At 39.1% G+C, this 22440-nt stretch overlaps 1 protein-coding gene across 2 annotated transcripts in view; it reads left to right on the top strand.

Annotated features, from left to right (window-relative positions):
- Positions 1-17549, top strand: part of TNKS2 (tankyrase 2) — a 41640-nt gene extending 24091 nt beyond the window's left edge. The window contains exons 14-27 of one of the 2 annotated variants that reach the window (XM_063307413.1): positions 207-352; positions 1861-2026; positions 2246-2465; positions 3055-3164; positions 5759-5947; positions 7180-7429; positions 8188-8270; positions 9866-9986; positions 10157-10254; positions 11390-11464; positions 12044-12149; positions 12849-13035; positions 13988-14144; positions 15796-17549. In XM_063307413.1, the coding sequence (XP_063163483.1) occupies positions 207-352; positions 1861-2026; positions 2246-2465; positions 3055-3164; positions 5759-5947; positions 7180-7429; positions 8188-8270; positions 9866-9986; positions 10157-10254; positions 11390-11464; positions 12044-12149; positions 12849-13035; positions 13988-14144; positions 15796-15858 (1971 nt within the window). In that variant the 3' untranslated portion in view covers positions 15859-17549. The remainder of the gene's footprint in view (positions 1-206; positions 353-1860; positions 2027-2245; positions 2466-3054; positions 3165-5758; positions 5948-7179; positions 7430-8187; positions 8271-9865; positions 9987-10156; positions 10255-11389; positions 11465-12043; positions 12150-12848; positions 13036-13987; positions 14145-15795) is intronic. The other variant, XM_063307414.1, reaches the window with a different exon arrangement.
- Positions 17550-22440: the final 4891 nt, after the last annotated feature.

Genomic DNA, 22440 nt, shown 5'->3' with positions numbered 1-22440 from the left:
CCCAGAGGATCAGGGAAGGAGCCAATCCTGCCTCTGAGGGCCAGTTATTCCACAAGAGGGGGGCCCCCACAGAGAATATCCATGTTGAAGTCCCCTACTGCTGGATTTCCTGATGGAAAGGGATTTTCAGTATGTACTTCCTGCTTGTGCATATTGGGTGGGGAGATTCTGCCAATAACGTTTGCCTCAATTGTTGCATTCCACAGAAGTTATGCACAACACACAGTGTGAATTGCCGGGATATTGAAGGGCGCCAGTCCACACCGCTTCACTTTGCAGCAGGATACAATAGAGTGTCTGTAGTTGAATATCTTTTGCAGCATGGGGCTGATGTCCATGCAAAAGACAAAGGGTAAATATTCCACTCTGGTGTTTGATTTGCAAATGCTTAACAGGAATAATTCTTTGTTTCCTTCTGGCTGTTTGCTTATTAGTTTTCAGGGGATGGCAAGCCTTGAAGGTCTGTATTCCTTATGCCTAAAGCTTTGTGCAGTTAATGCTTCATCTCTCTACATAGAACTTTTTTTATGTATGTATATGACAAAAATGTTATGAAGAGGTTAATCAGTTATGGCTCCTTGTGATGCTCATTGTTATTTATTCGTGTCAGAAGCATCACAATTAAAATAAGGCATACTGTAAAACATAGAATTTGAAATATAAGATATAAAAGTTAAAATATATAAAAGTTAAACAGATCTTGCCCAGAAACTGGCAACATGAATTGCGTTCTGTCGCGCTGTCAGGTCCTCAGATGTGCATTGATCAGGGCACAGAGGACAAGTGTACATATGTGTTGTTGTCTGCATGTCTCCACATTCACAAAGGGCAGAGGCCACCGGATAGCCCCATTTGTTCAGAGTATCTCTGGATATTGTTATGCCCATGTGCAGTCTGTTCAACGATTTCCATACTTCCCAACTTTCGCCAAACCCAGGTGCCAGCTCCTTTGCTGGTTCCATCCAGTGTTGGTTCTTCATAGCTTTCCATAGGTCCACTCTACTTTTAAATTCATTGAAATCTTCCGTCGACCCAAGGAAACTTTTCCTGGATTTTAATCTCCGAGGAGCTGGTTGTAGGTCATAAAGAGGGTGTTGTTTGGATATTGATGATTTAAGCTTCTCTATATATAATGCTGCTTCTCTATGGACAGCAGGCAGAGCAATGCCGGCTAGGTGGTAGATCTAGAGAGGTAGGTTTCAAACATCCGATAATACTTCTGCTAGTTTCATTCAAAGCAACATCTGCATTCCCAGCATGTGCTGATTTATACCAAACTGGGCAGGCGTATTCACCTGCCGAGTAGCAAAGGGCGAATGCTGCTGCTTTAAGGACCCTTGCTCATTGTTGAAGGAAAATTTGTAACATGACCCACATCCATTGTAATGCAGGTGTTGGGTATAGGCACAAAGAGGAATGGAGAATCACCTTCCTTACTCCACTCATTTGGGCTCTGTCATGCTACATGGTATCTGTTATATTGTCCTTTTGTCACAATAATGTTAGCTGGCTTTTCAAATTAATGTCCACTTCAGTAATTATATAAAACATTATATGATAACTGCATGATCAGTTGACACATATACTGTATCTCTAATATTACTGACAGTTGTAATAAGTAACTTCTGAATAATGAAAACACTTAGTGCGTTGATATGCCATTATTTAAATCTTCAGACTAATCATTTTTCCTTAAAGTTTCTGAGACTTTTTTTCCCACAACTACTATGCTGTACATTAACCATTAAAAAGTAAAAGTCCTTTTTGGAGTATTGAAAATATTAGCTTGAACTGAAATTTCCTGCTGATTCAAGCACCAACTATATGTTTCACTCAGGCTTATTTCCTTAAAAATTTCAGAGGCCTGGTTCCTTTGCATAATGCTTGTTCTTACGGACACTATGAAGTGGCAGAACTTCTTGTTAAACATGGTGCAGTTGTGAATGTGGCTGATTTATGGAAATTCACTCCTTTACATGAAGCTGCAGCAAAAGGAAAATACGAAATTTGTAAGCTACTATTACAGGTATGTCACTTGAAATATATACATTGTGTCAGTTTTATCCTATAACATCCAGAGGATATGTATGTGTGTCAAATGATGTTAGAATTAATTCATAATGTATGTGAAATATTTGTGAATAGAGGAAAAAACTTGCACAAATGCTAGAGGGAAGGGGGTGGATTGTTGTACAGTATAATGGAAATTAATATGTATTTTTTTTCCAATTTCTTACCAAATTAGCATGGTGCTGACCCCACAAAGAAAAACAGAGATGGGAATACCCCATTAGACCTTGTTAAAGATGGTGATACAGATATTCAAGATCTCCTTAGAGGAGATGCAGCTTTGCTTGATGCTGCAAAGAAGGGCTGTTTGGCTCGGGTGAAGAAATTGTGTTCCCCTGATAATGTCAACTGTCGTGATACACAAGGCCGGCATTCTACTCCACTCCATTTAGCGGGTGCGTTTTCTTTAAAAATATAGTATTGTTGCTGTATCATAACCTTCATAGGGAAAAGCACTTATTCATTAGCTGTCCTGGAGTAGAACATCCAGTGTATTTGTTAAATCATTATAAAGCGGTGAGCAAAATAAGTGTGTTAATAGCAATAATTATTGTTATTAATGATTGTCCAAGCCCTATTTCAGATATATTTGGGGTTTATACAATTGTGAAAAATGCCCCTGGAGACATATGACTTATCTTACAGTGTCATATGTTTGGATAAGATATTCCAGCATCTGTCTCTTCTGAAAAGCTGCATGTCTCCAGGGTCTTAGGTCTTGGTTTTTCCTAGCTCTTTTTATTGGTGAGGTAAAGGGTTGAACCTGGAATTCTGTGAGCACAAAGCATGTATCCTGCCATTGTGCTTTGCGTCCCAATCATTTCACAAAACTGCTGTTTGCATACGGCTGCCTGCGTTTAAAAAAAACTGCCTCTGGTTTAATGTTCAGAAAAGAGGAAAAGAAGTTGGTGATGCTTTTTATAGTAACTGTTTATTCTGATTCTGAATAATTTATTTAAAATATTTGTTCTTATTGCCCACTAGCTGGTTACAACAGTTTGGACGTTGCTGAATACTTATTACAGCACGGGGCTGATGTAAATGCACAAGACAAAGGAGGCTTAATTCCTCTGCATAATGCAGCATCCTATGGGGTAAGTAGCCTGATCTTTTACTGTAAACGTTTTAAGATTATACATTAGTTTGATAGAAACCAGTGTAGGCCCTTAAAACCTTTTTGGCACAGCTGCTTCAAGTCTTTTTCCTGAATTTTTGCATTTGCATATATGGATAGAAATCACTTCCATCATGGTTGCTAGAAAAACAAAGCAATATAACGATGTGTCCAATCAGTAAGTTTCTGAAAGATGCCAAATAGATTAAGGACTTCATGTCTTTATTTTCTTTCCTCTTTTCTTCCCTCAGTTTAGAATAGCTTGTACCATGGTGGGTCTGTATTTAAGCTAATGATTTAGGGTGGCATATCATAGAATAGCTGTTTTGTTAGTCAATTTTGTGGCTCTGGGAATCAAACTATATGAGTCTGCTAATAGGATGAAGGAAATATGTGGGTGAAAGCTCCCCTATGAGCACAAATTTGGTCTGGTTATTTGCTTCCAGTGAGATGATCCATAGTTGAACTGCAGTAATTAACTTCTCTTTGCGTAGTATTAATTCACTGATACATTGAGATTTTATGTACAGTATAAACCTCTATGGTTGTTTCAATATAGAGAGTAGAACATATCTATGGACATTACTAGTGTAATGTTGTGGTCCAAGTGGTGAACTAAGACTGACGAAACCCAAGTACAAAGTCCCATTCAAAGATGATGGTCATTGGATGAGCTTCGGCAAGTCAGTATTTGTTAGCTTCACCTCCTTATAGGATTATATTGAATGTAAAAATGGGCAATATGATCACATAAACAGCTTGGCCTCATTAAAGAAATAGCAGAATTGGGCCTTTCTACCAGAAGGAATACTGTTAAATGTCCCAGTGAAATCATACTCAGTCATTTCCATACATCACTCATAGTAATGTAAAACAAACGTGTTATGTATAGTTTATTTGTTTGTACGTTTATTTATTCAATTTATATTGCCGCCCATCTCAAACTAGTGACTCTGGGTGGCTAACTACAATAAAAACAGTCATAATATAAAAATAGTATGTTTTAAATCTTCTGATATACATATGGGCAAAAGAGTTAGATTGTAAGAGCAGACAGTGTGAGCTGAGAGTCTAAAATACTAGGTCTGGGGTTATTTGGTGGCTTTGGGTTAGAAGCTGTCTCTCTCAGTTCTCCTCTTCTCCCTCTACCCATCCACCCAAAATTCTGAGATTAAAGTGATCTAGGCTATAGAGGACTTGAAGATGACCAGTTGAAAAAGAAAGGCATTGCTAGCGGTATGTCACACACATGGTCTTTATGAGTACATGTTTAGATGTGGTCCCATTTCTTCTGATGGAAAAAGGCGGTTTTCAGGGCTGTAGGCCTCATGTCTTATGAGGATGATGTCTCATGAGGGACACGGTGGCGCTGCGGATTAAACTGCTGAGCTGCTGAGCTTGCCAATCAGAAGGTTGGCAGTTTGAATCCGTGTGACGGGGTGAGTCCCATTGCTAGTCCCAGCTCCTGCCAACCTAACAGTTCGAAAACATGCAAATGTGAGTAGATTAATAGGTACCGCTTCAGCGGGCAGGTAACGGCGTTCCGTTTAGTCATGCTGGCCACATGACCACGGAAGTGTCTACAGACAAACGCCAGCTCTTCGGCTTTGAAACAGAAATGAGCACCACCCCCTAGAGTCGGACACAACTGGACTTAATGTCAAGGGAAACCTTTACCTTTACTAAGTCTCATATATCAAGACATTGTTGAAGTTTTGATGTAGTTAGGATATCTAGAACTATCCTCGGTTCCTAAATGTTGAGAGCTTGGAATACTGCTGAAAGATAATTTTGCTGCGCACTCCGGTTTGCTATAATCAATGAGATCTAAATTTGTAATGACTAATTTGGTCTGTTTCCATTTCAAGTACTTGAATTTAGTCCTTGAAAGAAAGGTCTAAAGCACGTCTTACTTAATTAAATCTACAGTTCAGTTTTTCTTTGCCTCTTCTGAGAACACTGCAAGGGTCTACTGATGCCAAGAGTTTGCTTTTGCGTTAGCTCTCCTCTGTGGGTTTCCTTTGTTACCAGCAGTTTTCAGCCAGATTGTATTCATTTGCATATTTACATTTTGGGGTTATGACTTCAGCAGTCAAGCGCACACATTACGTGTTATATGTTAAAAAGGTCCATTTGCCATTGATATGGTTGCTTTAGAAAATTTAAGTTGGCCTAAACTTACCTTTAAGGACAACTCTTTCACCAACAGTTTGCATTTTTTACTTTGGGGGGAGGTTATAAAAATACTGGACCATTTTTTATTTTATTTAATTTCCATGAGACCAGGGGAATAATTCTAGTAAGCAAGGGAGGGTGTAAGAATATGTAGAAAGAACAACTCCACCACTTTTTTGAGGGGCTGCAATTTCATTTGAGAAGGGGTACTTCTTCCCACCGAAGGAGTATTTGAAACTTCACCTTCTCAAAGATCCACTTGCCAGCCAAGGTCATTTGCAGTGAAAGACAGCACTAATTAAAGATTTGTATATTGCACATTAATGTCCTGAACCAGGTTACAGGAAGGGGTTTTTTTTCCCTGAAAGTTGCACTATATAAATGTATTTTATTTTCCAGCATGTAGATGTAGCAGCTTTACTTATAAAGTATAATGCGTGTGTAAATGCTACGGACAAATGGGCTTTCACACCTTTGCATGAAGCAGCCCAGAAAGGAAGGACACAGCTTTGTGCCTTATTATTGGCACATGGGGCTGATCCTACTCTGAAAAACCAGGAAGGACAAACGCCATTAGACCTAGTCACCGTAAGTGCTGGGAATTTTTTGAGAAGTTTGTATTAAGCTTCAGTTACTGGCTGCTGACCAGGGCATCAGATTTGAGGATTTGAAAACATGTAGCTACTGTTGTGGGCTACAAACTCAAGCAAGGACAGCAGCTCCACAAATCTTACTGAAGATGGGCACAAGGAATATAAGTGTAGCTTTTGCAAGTACAGCGAGGGACTAAAGAAGCAATTATGAGTTTTAAAATTTAAAACTAACGTTTGACCCCAAAAGCCACGTGCAAAATACCAGCCACGTTTGGTTTGTTGGAGTTTGAGCAGTCTGTATGTGCTCTTTGGCCAGGATTCATGCTTACTGGGCTACATATGACTTGGGAATGATTAAGGATGTGTGAAATTCATTGATCCATGAACTGTATTTTGAAGAGAACTCCAGAATATTTGATCCCCTGTGGACTATGCTGTTCCTGGGGCATTTAGCAGTTCCCAGAAGTAAATCCTCTAAAACCAAAACCAGTTTCAGGTATTCCAGCCATGGTGTTCCAGTTCGACACCATGCTTCGAACACCATAATCATAGGTATGAATAATCTAGTTTTGTATTTTAAATTGTTTTGCATTAAATTTCAGGAATTAAGAATCTCAAGGCCCATAAGATAAGTGCAGCAGGTGATTTTGTAAGCAGTATTTTAGCCAAGTGAAACTAATTTTTGTTTCAAGATACGTTTACATCTGTAAACTGTATATACCATGATTAATGTAAATACATTCAAGTAGGTCCAAAATCACCAATTCAGTTATGCTTAAAGTGGCACCATTGTGCATTTAGTTGTATCCTATGAGCATTTAGTGATTTTTAAATCATGATCCTACACTTGTGTACTCAGAAATACGTTCTGAATTCAACAGGGCTATCTCCCAGGTAAGTGAGTGTAGGATTGTAGGTTACAAGAACAGCAAGCCTGTGAGAGGTAGGTTAGAAAGCAAGAGTGATTCTGTTCACGTTTGTAGCAGGCTGTGGATTTTAATCTGACCCTTTAACAATCAGAACTAAAATTTAAGTATGCCTCGTTCTTGGGATTGGAGTTACCATACTCAAGGGACCTCTGGGCCAGAATATCTGAAATGACATTGTAAGTAACAAAAAATAAAATTAGAGTAATTCAGGTAATGCACTGTTTACCTAACCTTGCAACTTACCTGCCTGTATTTGTGACTATTTTAACAATATATTAATGTTTCTTTTAATTTCCAGGCAGATGATGTTAGCGCACTATTGGCAGCTGCCATGCCACTTTCTGCCTTACCATCTTGTTATAAGCCTCAGGTTATAAATGTGTCTCAAAATACAGGAACTTCAGCCGATTCACTTTCTTCCATTCCGTCCAGCCCATCCAGTTTGTCAGCTGCCAGTAGCCTGGACAGCTTGTCTAGTAGCTTTTCTGAACTCTCAGCTGTTAGTACAAATGGTGCTGAAGGGGCCTCTGGTTTGGAAAAGAAGGAAGGTGAGTGGCATTTTCTATTGAGTCAGCTTAAGCAGCTAAGTGAAGGCCAGTTTACTCATGCACTAAGATTCTAGCATCTAATGATAATCTCACTAAAACTATGTTTCTCCATCACAGATTCAGTATTCATTTGATATAGCTTTAACACAGAATCATAGAATTGGAAGGAGCCATTTAAGCCATTGAGTCCACCCACTTGCTGAGTACAGGAGTCCAATTTAAAGCATATATAAGTGATCCTTTAGGTAGTCATCTGTGAGTTAAATATATGTGTTTGACTTGAAACGTACATAAATGGGCAACCATAAAAGTGATCTATTTGGTTTCTAATATCTTAAGATTTCAGGACTGCTGTGTATTTTTTTTTTCCTGGAAAAAATTGACATCATGAGAGTAAGTTAACTTGTGGACTTAGACATGTTACATTTACTGTTGCATTTCCCATAGAATCCTGCATTCTACCCCCCAAAAATATGTGTCTTAATCTTGTTCAATGTATGAATAGTGAATATAAAATAAGAGTTAAGAAGATTCCCTTAGCTAAAATGTTTAATTTAGTTAAATAGAATTTTAAGAATACAGACTAACCTTACCTGGAATGTAAGGTCAATTTATATTTAAAAATATATTTGAATATGGCTGTTATATGAAAATAGTGCATTGGATTCTTGTAGACAATCATGTGAACACATGCCTGTAGTAAGATAGAATAACTTCAGTTCAGTTTATATGTACCTAATAATAACTTTCATATTTAGTTCCCAGTGTAGATTTTAGCATCAACCAATTTGTGAGAAATCTTGGACTTGAACATTTGATTGACATACTTGAAAGAGAGCAGGTAAGTCACTGTCTTGATTTGGAAACTAAGTAAACAATGAATGTTGTTTTAAGGGAAACAGTTGTATAGTCATCAGTTTAAAGCTTAGTTTGGGAGAATGCTAATAACCTGGATTTGTAGAGGTTGATTATATCTTGAGTTTTAAACAGCCAAGCTAAGATACTGATGAACACATGCCAGCATGATTCACTCTTTCATTCCCTACAGTTCTCTAAAATATTCCTTACACTAATGTAAGGAATATTTAGAGAACTGACTTTATCTGTAAATTATATTTGCTAGTCTTCAGGAAATATAATGATATTAACACTGATTTACTTATATTAATTAATAATGATACCAATAATTCAGAGTTTCAACTTTGGTGCTAAACGTGAAAGCATTTGTTAACAAAATGTTATTTCATATTGCAACAATGTTTTACCGATAGAGTAAATTTAATCTATTGATCCAATTAAAAAGGATTATGCAAGAAACTTCCACGTATTCAGCATTCTCTAAGGACATCATTTTTGCCTCCTTTCATTAGTCATTATGCTTGAAAAATCTAGCATAATTCTCTCCCTCTTATTTCTGGTATGGCAAATCAGAGTTTGCAATTTACAATAAAACAGATTGAAATTATCCTTCAGATTTTTTTTTAATCATATGGCATAGCAGTTGGTGTTCATGCTGCTTTTTCTTGCTGGGAAATCCTTGTGAGATCCAGCAGCCAGATGTGTAGACTATTTAGCCATGACAAGTCATGTTGCCCGGGGTGCACCACGAGGAAGCTAGTCTACATTGCACCGAGTTGGGCTGAGAGAAGGTGACTGGCCCAAGGTCACCCAGCTGGCTTTCATGCCTAAGGCGGGACTAGAACTCACAGAGTCCTGGTTTCTAGCCCAGCACCTTAACTACTAGACCAAACTGGCTCTCGGCATCCTACAGATTATATGGTGTGTTAGTTTGGGTATAGCTGTGTTGTATATGAAGAGGAAGCATATACACCTGAGTTACAGTTGTATACCTACAAACCATGGCTTGTTGAAGCCTTAGCGTGCAAGATTTTAAATGTATAGTAACAATTCATTTCCTAGTATGCTCATACTATTTGATTTTAATTAAATTTACATGTTGTACCTTCTGTTTAAAAATCAGCGATAATGATAAACAATAAGAGAAGTATCTCTTACTCAAGTAGTAGGTTGTGATACGATTCTCTCAAATACATTTTAAACAAAAAAGTCTGAGATTAATTTTCAAATGCATCATATATTTCAATGATTAAGTACAATAAATTTGCAATAAAATAGATTGAGATTATCCTTCAGATCATATGGTTTATAAGAAAGACTTTAAGAGATTGTGATCTGACAATCCTTTTTGATAACCTAGGTTTTAAAAAGATGATGAACCTGAAGATTTTTGTTGTTGGCATAGCACAACCATTTCACTCTTGTTTCTAAGCATTCAATAGCAGTATGGCTTCCATAAAAACTTTTATCATTTTACCAATTGAAAGGTTTTGAAGAATTTAAAAACCTGATCATAATTTTGTGGCAGCCTAATGAATTCTTATGAAGAAAACAAAGAAATAATGCTTTTCTTTGCAGATAACATTGGATGTGCTTGTTGAAATGGGGCACAGAGAATTAAAGGAAATTGGAATTAATGCTTATGGTCATAGACACAAAATAATTAAAGGAGTTGAGAGGCTAATCTCTGGACAGCAAGGTATGTTATAACAAGTAAAATATTTAATTAAGCTACATTTTATGCATTCCTGTGATTCAGAATTGTAACATTGTAATTTTCCTTTATTTTAGTGTCCAGAAAGAAGTGAGTTAGCGCATTAAGTCTAAAAAGTACATAAGATGCAATGCTAATGTTGCCTTTTCTCTTAGGTCTTAACCCATATCTAACACTGAATACTTCGGGTAGTGGGACAATCCTTATAGATCTTTCTCCTGATGATAAAGAGTTTCAGTCGGTAGAGGATGAGGTATATTTTTTTAATGTATATTCTGAAATATTTAAACATTATGTGTAGTATTAGTTAAATCTATTGCTATGAAATATAATAAATGTAACTGGCGGATTCAGCAATCAACCCTGACTTCTTTGGAAATAATTAGTCATAATTTCATTGCCCTCTTCAAACCCAAGGGCGGCTTCCAATGCATTATAATCCCAATTATAGCAATATATATTGTTAAATTATCCACATCTTTTGAGATGGATTATAGCAAGCAGTACTTGTGACTCTCTCCAAATAATTAACTGAAATGAGAACTAATGTGCATTACATCCACTACCTACATGCTTTAAATGAGATTATATAAATATGTGTTTGAGATTCTACAAAATAAGCCAATGATGGTTTACATAACTACACTAGGGAAGTGTCATGGGGGGGGCGTCAGTTTCAGAGTAAGAAGACAAAGAAAGGGCAGCCAGTTCCTGAACTGGCCTTGCAGGACGAACAGCCGCCTGAGCAGGCAGAGCGGGCAGGGACAGCCAGCAATCAGTGGGGACAGCTGCCGCAGCTCTGGGAAGATGAGGAGTCAGAATAGTCACCCCCTCCCAATGCAAGAGCACAGAGAGCAGAACAGAGAACAAAACAGAGGAAATCAGTGAGGTTACTCTCAAGGAAGCAGCCTCGCCCTCCTAAATGAGCCCTACCGGGGCTGCTCTTATTTAAGAAGAGCTGTGAGCCCAAGACGGCTGTTGGAAACAACCATTCATTAACTCCGACTCTCTGTGCCTTGTGACTCTGAACCCGGACCGGCTGACAACCTCCCCAACACTTGGATTCCTGGACTGCCCAACCATTCTTGTGCCTGCTCCCTGGACTTTGAACTTTTTACTTAGGCAAGTTGCTGGACTTGTGAGAACTGGGTTGCCTTTATGTGCGTGTATTTGCACGTTACTTTTTGTTGCTGCTTGCTATAAGTAAAAGTTTGCAACTGCCTCTGTGTATTTGCGTGTGCCTGGCCTGAGATGGAACAGGAGTGCTGATCAATTATGAGAAAATTATTTCTGGACCAGAAAGGAAAGTTTTATTCAGCAGACTTAGATTTGGGTGTTTTGATTTAGATTTTATTTATATATTTATTTGTATCCATTTAAATCTTCAGATGCAGAGCACTGTACGAGAACACAGAGATGGTGGGCATGCTGGTGGAATTTTCAACAGATACAACATCTTAAAGGTAATGTGTAGGTAATTCTGATTTGGGTCTGCCACAGACACCTCCCACAGGCCAGAGACTTCCCCTGTCTTAAGGGAGCAGTTAATTTAAAAGTTGAAAGGGGTTAGGTAGTGGCTTCTAAATAATGCATTCGTTTTTTTAAAGAAGTTTGGGATTTGAAATCTTCAGTCTTCAGCTAATTGATAACAGTGGTTGACATTTTAGTTGAACTTACTCTGCTGTATGTATAATTTTGTTTTCTTTTTACCGTTATATATTAATGATTTAACCTGTTTTAACTTCATTTGAGTTTATGATTTTAAATTCCTGTATAACCTCATTCTGTCATTATTATACCTGAAAAATATGAATATGATAATTTCAAATGCAAAGAAATTAAATAGTTAACATTGTTTTAAGTTTTAAATCAGATTTTAGGAAAGTGTTATCAAGTGTTCTAGAAAAAGAAACCTTATTTTACCAATATGGGTTGGTTTTTTTTAGGAAGAATGGTTATCTGTTTGTTCCATCTCAGTTGTATAGTGCCATAGCTATCAGAAGACATGGAATAAAATTGACTGTGATTTTTTTTTCCCCTAGATACAAAAAGTATGTAACAAAAAGCTTTGGGAAAGATATACTCACAGGAGGAAAGAGGTTTCTGAAGAGAATCATAATCATGCTAATGAAAGGATGTTGTTCCATGGTATTTCATTTTGTCTAAAAGTTATATTGCATTTCTTCAGATGATTTCAATAGATTATTCATAATTAGGAATTCTGATCACTGTAAATACAAAATCTGTATTGGCTTTTAACTAATAATTGACTAATTGATATAGTAAAAGAGCTCCTTTGAAATTCAGTTCAAATCCTATTAGTGAATTTCCACAGTGTGTAGCCTGTAAATATATACTCACAATATATACATTGATTCAAACTTGAAAGATGTCATTATATATTTTATCTCAAGGCAGTTTGAGCATGATGGGCATTTCCAGTGTCTCCATCTGCCTTACATAAAACTGAATCTCTAATAGTTGGGTACACCCAATTTAGAGTCAGGTATTGGTTCTGTAGCACAGTCATTATGGATTTACAGACCTCAAGCAAGTCTTGCCTGTGACACACTATATCAGCTGGTTAAGAAATAGGTAGTTCAAGCTTCAGGTCAAAATTAGTTGTAACCAACAATTAGATGGCTTATTGTGTACCAGATTTCTTTATCAGACCCCCCCCCCCAAATATTTTAATTCAGTCACAGCTCTTTTCTGGGCTAGGTGTTCCAATAAAATTTTTACTGTGGTGTTTTTCTGCACGCGTGGTGGAACTTTATGTTTAACTATGGTAAAATACTTCCTGTTTGAAGAATATAAAAACCACTTTCTGTTTTAATATATTTTCAGGCTCTCCTTTTGTGAATGCAATTATTCATAAAGGCTTTGATGAGAGGCATGCTTACATAGGAGGAATGTTTGGAGCGGGAATTTATTTTGCTGAAAATTCTTCCAAAAGCAACCAGTATGTCTATGGTATTGGTGGTGGCACAGGTTGCCCTATTCACAAAGACAGGTCTTGTTACATCTGCCATAGGTAACTTGCAGCAATTTGTACAAATTCTACCAACATTTATTAAGATAATTTTTGTAATTTATTTTGATAGATAAATGCTCCTCTTCAGAGAATCTCCCACTTGGCACACAGATTGCAGTGGGTCTGAACAAATAAAAAGTGTAGGGGTGGCTCTAATTTGAATGAAACCAAGCCACTGTTCTATAAAATATAACAGCTTGAGGGTTTATTTCCTGCCCATGTCTTCTGTCTGTTTGAGCACAGTTGTAAAGGTGTATCATGTCTCACAACAGAGCAAAACATAAATTTCCAACATAAAATAAAATGTTCGGTATAAAATTATTTTATATATGCTGCCAATTTTTAAAATTTCTTAGTTTTAGATAATTGCAAGTCTTGACTACACAATGTTCCTTAATGATAATGGTGATAATAATGGTTTTCAACCCTCTCTTTTGTAGATTGCTCTGACACTGAATTCCCTAAGGAATTAAAAGCCCAGTTTAGCACCCTTCAGTTGAATGGAAGAGAGGGAGAAGCAACATATGGATCCTATCCCCATTCCAGCCTAATTATTTTTTCATTCTTTTCAGTTTATTTATTTCCAGTAAAATTAACCAGCTCCAGAACTGGCATAGATTAGTAAAAGATTCAGCGGCCTGTCTGGAGACCAACAGCTTCTCCCACTGTGTCCTTGGGAGCCCAGAATAAGTATCTGAGGCGTCCCTTCGATCTCAGAAGGAGACCTGAAACTCCTCCAATTCTTTAGGCATCATCTATTACACTGTAGGGCTGCATTGTTTATTAAGCTTTCTGCTATATGATTAGTTGAATGGAAGGAGAATGACAGTATTTTGATTGATTAAAATAATTTTTAGATTGTACTCAGGATCTTGAAGAGTATTTACTTTTTTCACTAGATTTGTTTTCTTTTACATATTTATTAATAATATGCTTCTTTTCTTTAATATAGGCAGTTGCTTTTTTGCCGAGTAACGTTGGGCAAATCTTTTCTACAGTTCAGTGCCATGAAAATGGCTCATTCTCCACCAGGACACCACTCCGTTACTGGACGACCTAGTGTCAATGGGCTAGCTTTGGCAGAATATGTCATCTACAGAGGAGAACAGGTAGTGTGTTTGGGGTTTTACTTTGTAAATACTGGAAATGTACAATATTCATTGATCTAGAAAGAGAATATTATAAAGAACTCCCTTTGGAACAGGTCAGATGTCTTCTCAGTCTGGATCCTGGATGTTGTATTCCTGGATCAACAAAATTTGCACATCTAGCAAACACGTTTTTCTTAAATTTATGAAGAGCTATTCATAACTCATTGTTTCAGATTTTGCTTTGCTCTTTGTTCAGCAAGAAAAAGAAAAATGAATAGCATAATAATTGGGTCCCCAGGATGTCGCCTGTTAGCAGTAACGTGCCTGCAAATACTGCTTTGGATTTCATTTTTTTAAAAAATGACATGGAGTATGGGCATGTTGTAAAACTAGGTGCAGGTGTTTTTTTTAGAAGGAAATCTCTTGACTCCCACAGTGGTTTTTAGAAAGTAAAAAGCTTCAACTGGTCCAGAACACAGCTGTGCGAGCAATTTTAGGTGCCCCAAGGGTGCCACATACAACACCAGACTGCACTGGCTCCCAGTTTGCTTCCAGGTCCAATTCAAGGTGTTGGTTATGACCTTTAAAGCCCTACATGTCATGGGACTAGACTACCTGAGAGACTGTCTCACCCCCATTGCATCGACCTGTCCCACCCACTCATGCAGAGAGGGCATGTTATGGACCCCGCCTGCAAGAGAATTCTACATGGTGGGGTCCAGGAGGCGGGCCTTCTCTGCAGTAGCTCCTGCCCTCTGGAACATTCTTCCCCCAGAGGTGAGACGAGCCCCCTCGCTCCTGGACTTCCGCAAAAAACTAAAAGCCTGGTTTTGCCATCATGCCTGGAGCAGGTAGAGGAATAGTCAGTCGTGGGGATGGCTAGTGCCTTAGAATGGCCCTTTATACTCACTAACTGAGATACAATCTTAGCCATCTGGATCCTATTATATTTTATATCTTTTATTTATATTTATACTTACAGTTATATTTATTGTTTTATAATGGTATTGAATTTTAAATTTGTTTTTGTAAACTGCCCAGAGTCCCTCCTTTGGGGGGGAGATGGGCGGTGATAAAATGTGATTGATTGATTGATAGATAGATAGATAGATAGATAGATAGATAAAGAAGGATGGCCAGTGGCAGTTCAGCTCATTTGAGAATGTTTCCACAAAAGATAAGCTGATATTTTTAATGCATTGTCTTTTTTTAAACCATTGAGAGCCAACCTGAAATAGAGCAGCATAGAAATCTTGGTAATAAATAAAATTAAATAAGATAGGGCAGGTGGAAAAAATTTTGCGAATTAGTTTAATTACTGGCAGATGTTCCCTATGATTAAGTCATTTTGACCATGGGCAACTCCTATGGCAGCCATTTTGTGAATATGCCCACAATATCCCTTCAAAATTCCAAATATCGCCACTGGACCAAAAATAATGGAGGCTTTTGGCACTCAGATGGCAATCTCTTGCTTTCAGTGGAGTTTATTCCAATTTTAAATCAGTATAGTTAATGCAACTTGATTTTATTTTTTCATTCAAAACGGGTACATTATGTATATATTTTAGCTGTATTCTCTTACTATATATATTTTTCACCACATGCATAAATCCAATAATATCTTTTTAAAATGTGAGGAAATAATAATCTCACTCTTATCTTTCAGGCCTATCCAGAATATTTGATTACCTACCAGATTGTGAAGCCTGAAATTGCCACAGAAGCTTGAAACTCCAGCTATTTTACAAAGATCAAAGTTAGCTGTACTCTGAATTGCTAATATATATACATAAATCCTTCCCTCCCTTCTTCCTGAACTTGGTGGTAGAAAATGTGAATAAAATCTAACATTTTTGACTGATGAAGCTTTAATAACTGTATAGTAAGTTTTCTAAAAATTCAGAAACTTTTTCAGCACTTTAACAGATTTCATTCCAGGTGACACTGGATTGTCTGTACTAAATTATAAAACAGATATTAACTTGAACTATGTTTTCTATATGCCATTTCAGTGAAACCTAGCAAATTGTTGCTATACAGGAACTCGTTTTATTAAAACTGTGTTCTTTAAAACACTACCTTTACAAAGATGACAATTGCATTTATAAAACTGTAAATAAGAGCTTTTCTACTAGCCTGATATTTATTTACATTGCATTTGTAAAATAAGTGTTTCAGAACTGCAACACATGCAAAACTTCATTTAAACATTGTGCACCCATCTGCATTTCATCACAAGCAGCTGTCAAAAGGATCTCTTGAGAGTCTTTCAAATCAATAAGCAGCATGGCTTTTATTAAGTTAGCTGAGTTTAGTAGAGGAAAATGTATTCCAGTAGATTGTTCCTAAATTGTACACATTCCTGAGGAATCTAGCAGACATTCCACTCGCTCAACACATTGATCATTGGTTAAAATATCTTTTGGAGGGGGATAAGTAAGCTGGTCATTGTCTAATGTAGGGAAACGTTTTGATTCACATTAAAACAAGATATTTAAGAGTGAACAAGCATATCTCTCTGATTTCTATTTAGACCTAAAGATGCTATGAAATCAAAATTGACCTTTTGCATGCAAGACAAAGATAGAAAAGGGGTACCCACGCCCTTCAAAACACTAAACCTTTTCACACAGTCTTCTAAAATGTAGTTTCCTTATTCATTCAGTTCAATCAAGATTCTTTTCACCTTACAGGTGCATATGTAAATATATATATGTATATATAATTCAAAATTTTTCATTAGTCCAATTTTAAATTATGCAATTAATTGCAGTTCTTCAACATTTAAGACTATGGCCCATGATGTATTTTAATTATGAATCGTTCTTACATTATGGTTTTATCAAAATTGCCAAGAGTGCTTAAATTGTCTGGTTCGTATGGTATCTTAAGAGATGAGTCTTAAATAATTGCATTGTACGTGAAGTCAGTGCATGGATAGTTATAAAATCATGTGGAAAATATAGTAAACATCACTTTATTGTGATTGCTGCTGAATAAATGACAATACAGTTGAATAAAAGAGGTCTTTGCACTGCATGTTTTCTATTCACTAGCTTAGCCAAATACTGGAACCAGTATTCATGCAAAATATGCTATGATTTAAGCATTGAGAATTTTGTTTCATTACTGAAAATATTTCATTCTTTGTGAATGATTATTTAATGTGATGTAAATTATTGTGGTATTGGTAGCATTTTAAATGGTGCCATAGGGTTGGTTAGAATGTTTTTAATTTTGCATGGCATACCTATTTTTCAGAAGGCAGAATGTGTAATGATTTTGATTGTGTTGAGTTGAGGTGAACTTAAAGCTTCCTGTGCAATTAGAGCTTTATTCATCTTGAAAGTGGCTTACCTGTATTGTATCACATTCCTCACCATTCAACCTAAATAAACTTCATTCACAAGCTTTTTGGTAGCATGTAGTATGATTGCAAATTATTATAAAAATTTGATACAACTTGGGAAAGATTTAAATGTAGTAATTATATTTGTTTCCCATTAAATGGATGTTTTCTTACTCTTAAGTTTAGTAAAGGTTTCCCTTGACATTAAGTCCAGTCATGTCTGACTCTAGGGGGCGGTGCTCACCTCCATTTCAAAGCCGAAGAGCCGGCATTTTTCCATAGACACTTCCATGGTCATGTGGCTGGCATGACTTAAACGGAATGCCATTACCTGCCCGCCGAAGCAGTACCTATTAATCTACTCACATTTGCATGTTTTTGAACTGCTAGGTTGGCAGGAGCTGGGACTAGCAACGCGAGCTCACTGTCATGAGCACTGATGGTGAGCAGGAGGGGGCCCCTATCCAGGGGGGAAAACGCATGTGTAGTAGTGAGGAGTTGAGCAGCCATTCAAAGAGACACAGAACAGACCCGCCTTGACTTTTGGGGTTTATCTGTCTGGGTTTTCCCATGCTTCTTCAGTTTGTTAGGATTTTCTGTCTAATGTAACAGTAATAAAACACTTGAGACCTATTCCTCGTCTCAGCGTGGTTCCTGACTGTTAGGACATCAAACTGTTAAGACATCAAACTCCTACTCCCATTGAAAGAGGAAGGAACAAAAAAAAAAACATTTGGAAAATGCCTTTGGAAAACCAGGAAATTCAGCAAGCCATCCAACAACTGGTAGCTGCCTTGCAACACCACCACCACCAAGTAGATCAACACGTTACAAGCAGCTATGCTACAGCAGTTACAACAACCAGCTCCAATTAACCCACAACGGGTGCCAGCAGCAGCAGCTCCGCCAGTAGTCTTGAGATCCCAGGGCAGTTTACCAGAGAAGTTTGGAGGAGAAGCAGGACAGTTGAGAACCTTTCTCACACAGTGCACAATGTTTTTCGACAGCAGACTGGCAGTTTCCAACAGACCGAGCCAGTCACCATTTTAAGTCTGCTAAAGGGCCCAGCAGCCAAATGGGCTATTCCCATGGTGGAGAACAACGACCCAATTCTCAACGACTACAAGAGTTTTCTGGCAGGGTTCCGAGCACACTTTGACGACCTGATCAGAGAGGTCACTGCAACCGGGAAATTCAGACGCTCAAGCAAGGCAACAAGAGGGTGGGAATTTACATTGCTGATTTCAAGCTGTTAGCAGGAGATCTGGACTGGAATGAGAGTGCCTTAAAAGACCAAACGGGCTGGATGAGGAAATTAAAAATGAATTAGTGCGCCAGGGAACATCAGCTACCTTAGAAGGTTTATATCAGCTGCCTGTTGCCATAGACGCCAGGCTAGAAGAGCTCAGACAGATGCAACCGGGGAGAGGCAGGGGCTTCAGAGCACTTCCAGAATTTCCAGCGCGCTCTGCAGCATCTCTCTACTCAGGACCAGAGGAGCCGATGCAGATCGGGGTGAGCAGGAGGCTTACTTCCGAGGCTGAGAGAGAAGGAGAGAGAGAGTCCTCTGTTTCTACTGCAGAGTCCCTGGGCATATGGTGAGAGCTTGCCCAGCAAGAAGCCAAGGAAATTCCGTAAGAGCCCCAGGGCAAGCAGTAGAACCAAGAGCCACCTCCACCTCTACTTCCAACCAGGGAAACTGTCGGTCTCCCTCCACCGAGCTCAGCAGGGAGACAATCAATTCAGAAGGGCTCATTCCGAGGATTCCTGGCAATCCTTTTACTACTTACCAGTAATAATGCATGTAAACCCAGGGCACCAGGTCAAGCTAGAGGCTCTCGTGGATTCCGGAGCTTCCACCAATTTTATTGATGTACAGACTGTACAAGACCTGAACATCCCGACCATGGAATTGCCACGTCCCATAGAAGTTGAGACTATTGACGACCAGCCCCTCAAGGCAGGACCGATTCAAAGTTTCACCGAACCTTTGCAACTAACAACGGGAGCCCACACTGAGTGGATCCAACTTTATGTTACTGCATCACTTAATGTGCCTATGGGCACACCTTGGCTGAAGATCCACAACCCATTGTTGGACTGGACTACAGGAGCAGTCTCCTTCCCAGCTACGGAACGCCAGCACCACAAGATTCAAGCCGCTCTTCTCTCTCCAGCAACCAACGCAGTCACTGAAGCAGGGGGGGTCCAGTTGCCAGCCAAGTATGCAGATTTCACAGACGTTTTCAGCGAACAAGAGGCCACAGCACTACCCCCCCCCCATAGGGACTGTGATTGCATTATTGAGTTGATACCAGGAGCCAAGATTCCAGCAAGGAAACAATATCCCATGTCCCCCAAGGAACTAGCCACCTTAAAAGATTACTTGGATTCTAATCTCCAAAAGGGTTTCATCTGACCATCTACTTCCCCAGCATCTGCTCCTACATTCTTCATACCAAAGAAGCCTGACCCATTGGCACGGCAGCTCAGGAGGCACACATGAGGGAGGTGCATGATTTCAGCTCCCTCAATAAGGTCACGGTCAAAGAAAATTACCCACTCCCCTTAATATCTGATGATCTGGATCGCTTATAGAAAGCATGCATTTTTACTAGGTTGGACCTCAGGAATGCGTACAATCTGATCCGGATGAAAGGGGCATGAATATCTGACTGCCTTCGATACCAGGTTTGGTAAATTTGAGTACCTTGTTTTGCCCTTTGGCTTGACTAATGCAGGAGCCATATTTTCCCAATTTATGAATCAAATTTTCTCTGATTTACTAGATAAGTATCTGGTCATTTATCTAGATGACATATTAATATTCTCTGAGGATGCTACAACTCATGTAACCCATGTACGTAATGTCTTACAAAGACAGAGAACAAGCTGTTTGCCAAGCTAGAGAAGTATGCCTTCAATTTAACTGAATTACATTTCCTGGGCTATAGAATATCAACAGAAGGCATATCCATGGATCCTTCAAAGATCCAGGCAATTCTCTCTTGGCAAACCCCCCCCCCCCGAAATGTGAAAGATGTACAAAAATTTCTAGGATTCTCCAATTTTTATAGAAAATTTATAAATTAGTGAAAGGGCCAAACCCCTCACACAGCTTTTGAAGAAAGGATCAAAATTCATTTGGGGGGAGAGGGAGCAAGCAGCCTTCCAAGAATTTAAGCAACTCTTTGCATCCCAGCCGCTTTTAAAGCATCCTGATCCCACGAAGTGATTCATAATGCATTCAGATGCTTCAGATTTTGCTATCGCTGCTGTTTTATTGCAATATACTGACAAAGAAGGGAAGACATTGCTTCCTTGTGCCTTTTTCTCACGGATGCTCTCACTGGCAGAGAGAAACTATGATGTTTTTAACAAGGAGTTGCAATTAAAGCAGCATTTCAAAAGTGGAGGCACTGGCTAGAAGGTGCAGCCTTTCCTGTGAAAGTTTGCACTGATCACAAGAATTTACAGCTTCTACAAAACACCAGATCCCTCGCCCCACGCCAAATCAGATGGAGCCAGTTTTTCTCCCGTTTCAATTTTGTTATTTCTTATGTTCCCAGGGTGCAGAACTGTTTGGCAGATGCCTTGTCTCGATCCATTCAGGCAACCCCCACTACTCACCAGGAGGTCCAGGCTACTATATTACAACCTCACAACTTTGATCAGTCTATGAGGGGGAACCAGACAGAGATTTTAGCAGCAGGCAGACAAGCAGAAGACCAATTTACAAGAGTCAAAGCTCAGCAACAACAGGACCCGTATGCCAGGGCCAGGATGGATGACCTCCAGAGGGGCCCGCAAGACACTGCCTCCCCATTTAATGTGGAAGCAGGAATCCTCTGGCATAGTGGGCAATTATACATTCCTCCCTCATTGAGGGAAGAAGTACTGAGACTTTGCCATGACCATCAAACAGCAGGCCACGGAGGTGTTTTCAAAACTCCATAGAGCTCTGAGAGACTACTGGTGGCCTAAGATGACTGCAGACATAAAGGGTTACGTTGCTTCTTGTCATACCTGTAGACGAGCCAAGCCTCTCTCAGGGAAGCCCACAGGACTCTTGCAACCCCTACCCTCCCCCAGTAGGCCTTGGGATACAATTTCCATGGATTTTATCACTGATTTACCCCCGGTCCAGGGGCTGACTTCCATACTAGTGGTGAACCTTTTCACTAAAATGGCACATTTTATTCCTTGCGAGGGCTTCCCATCTGCGCAAGCCACAGCGCAGTTGTTTATGGACCATGTTTTTAGGTATAGAGGCATGATAAATCACTTGGTGAGTGACAGAGGCCCTCAGTTCACTTCCAGGTTCTGGAGGGCCCTTTTCCAGTCATTAGGGGTCCAGATCCACCTATCATCATCGCATCATCCTGCTAGTAATGGGCAAGCTGAGAAAATTAACCAATGGATACAGCAGTATCTCAGGTGTTACACCACTTATCAGCAAGACAATTGGCCTGCCCTGCTCCCCATGGCAGAATTTACTTATAACAACTCTGTACAATCCTCTACCAAGATGTCTCCTTTCCAAGCACTCTATGGGGTTAACCCTCGGGTGTTGCCCACCTCCTTCCAGCAGGGAACTGTTCCAGCCGTGGCTGATTTTCTTAAAGAGCAACAAGCCGCACAGGAGTTGTTAAAGGAGCAGCTGAACAGGGCAAAGAGTGCTTACAAGAGAGCTGCAGATGCTCACAGACAAGAGGGGCCAGCGATTGCAGTAGGAGACAAAGTGTGGCTCTCTACCAAGTTTTTGACCTCTACCAGGCCTTCCAAGAAGTTGGACTCTAAGTTTGTGGGCCCTTTCACTGTGGTACAGCAGATAAATCCAGTGGCTTATTGTTTACTGCTACCAGCATCCATGAAAGTCCATTCAGTGTTTCACAGAGCCTTGCTAGCCAAAGACCCTCCCCCAAGTGCCTTACGATCGCAAATGCCCCCCCCACCTCCAGT

Source organism: Candoia aspera, chromosome 6 (genome assembly GCF_035149785.1).
Source record: "Candoia aspera isolate rCanAsp1 chromosome 6, rCanAsp1.hap2, whole genome shotgun sequence".
In the NCBI taxonomy this organism is placed as follows: Eukaryota; Metazoa; Chordata; class Lepidosauria; order Squamata; family Boidae; genus Candoia; species Candoia aspera.
This window is presented reverse-complemented; position numbering and strand designations above follow the sequence as displayed.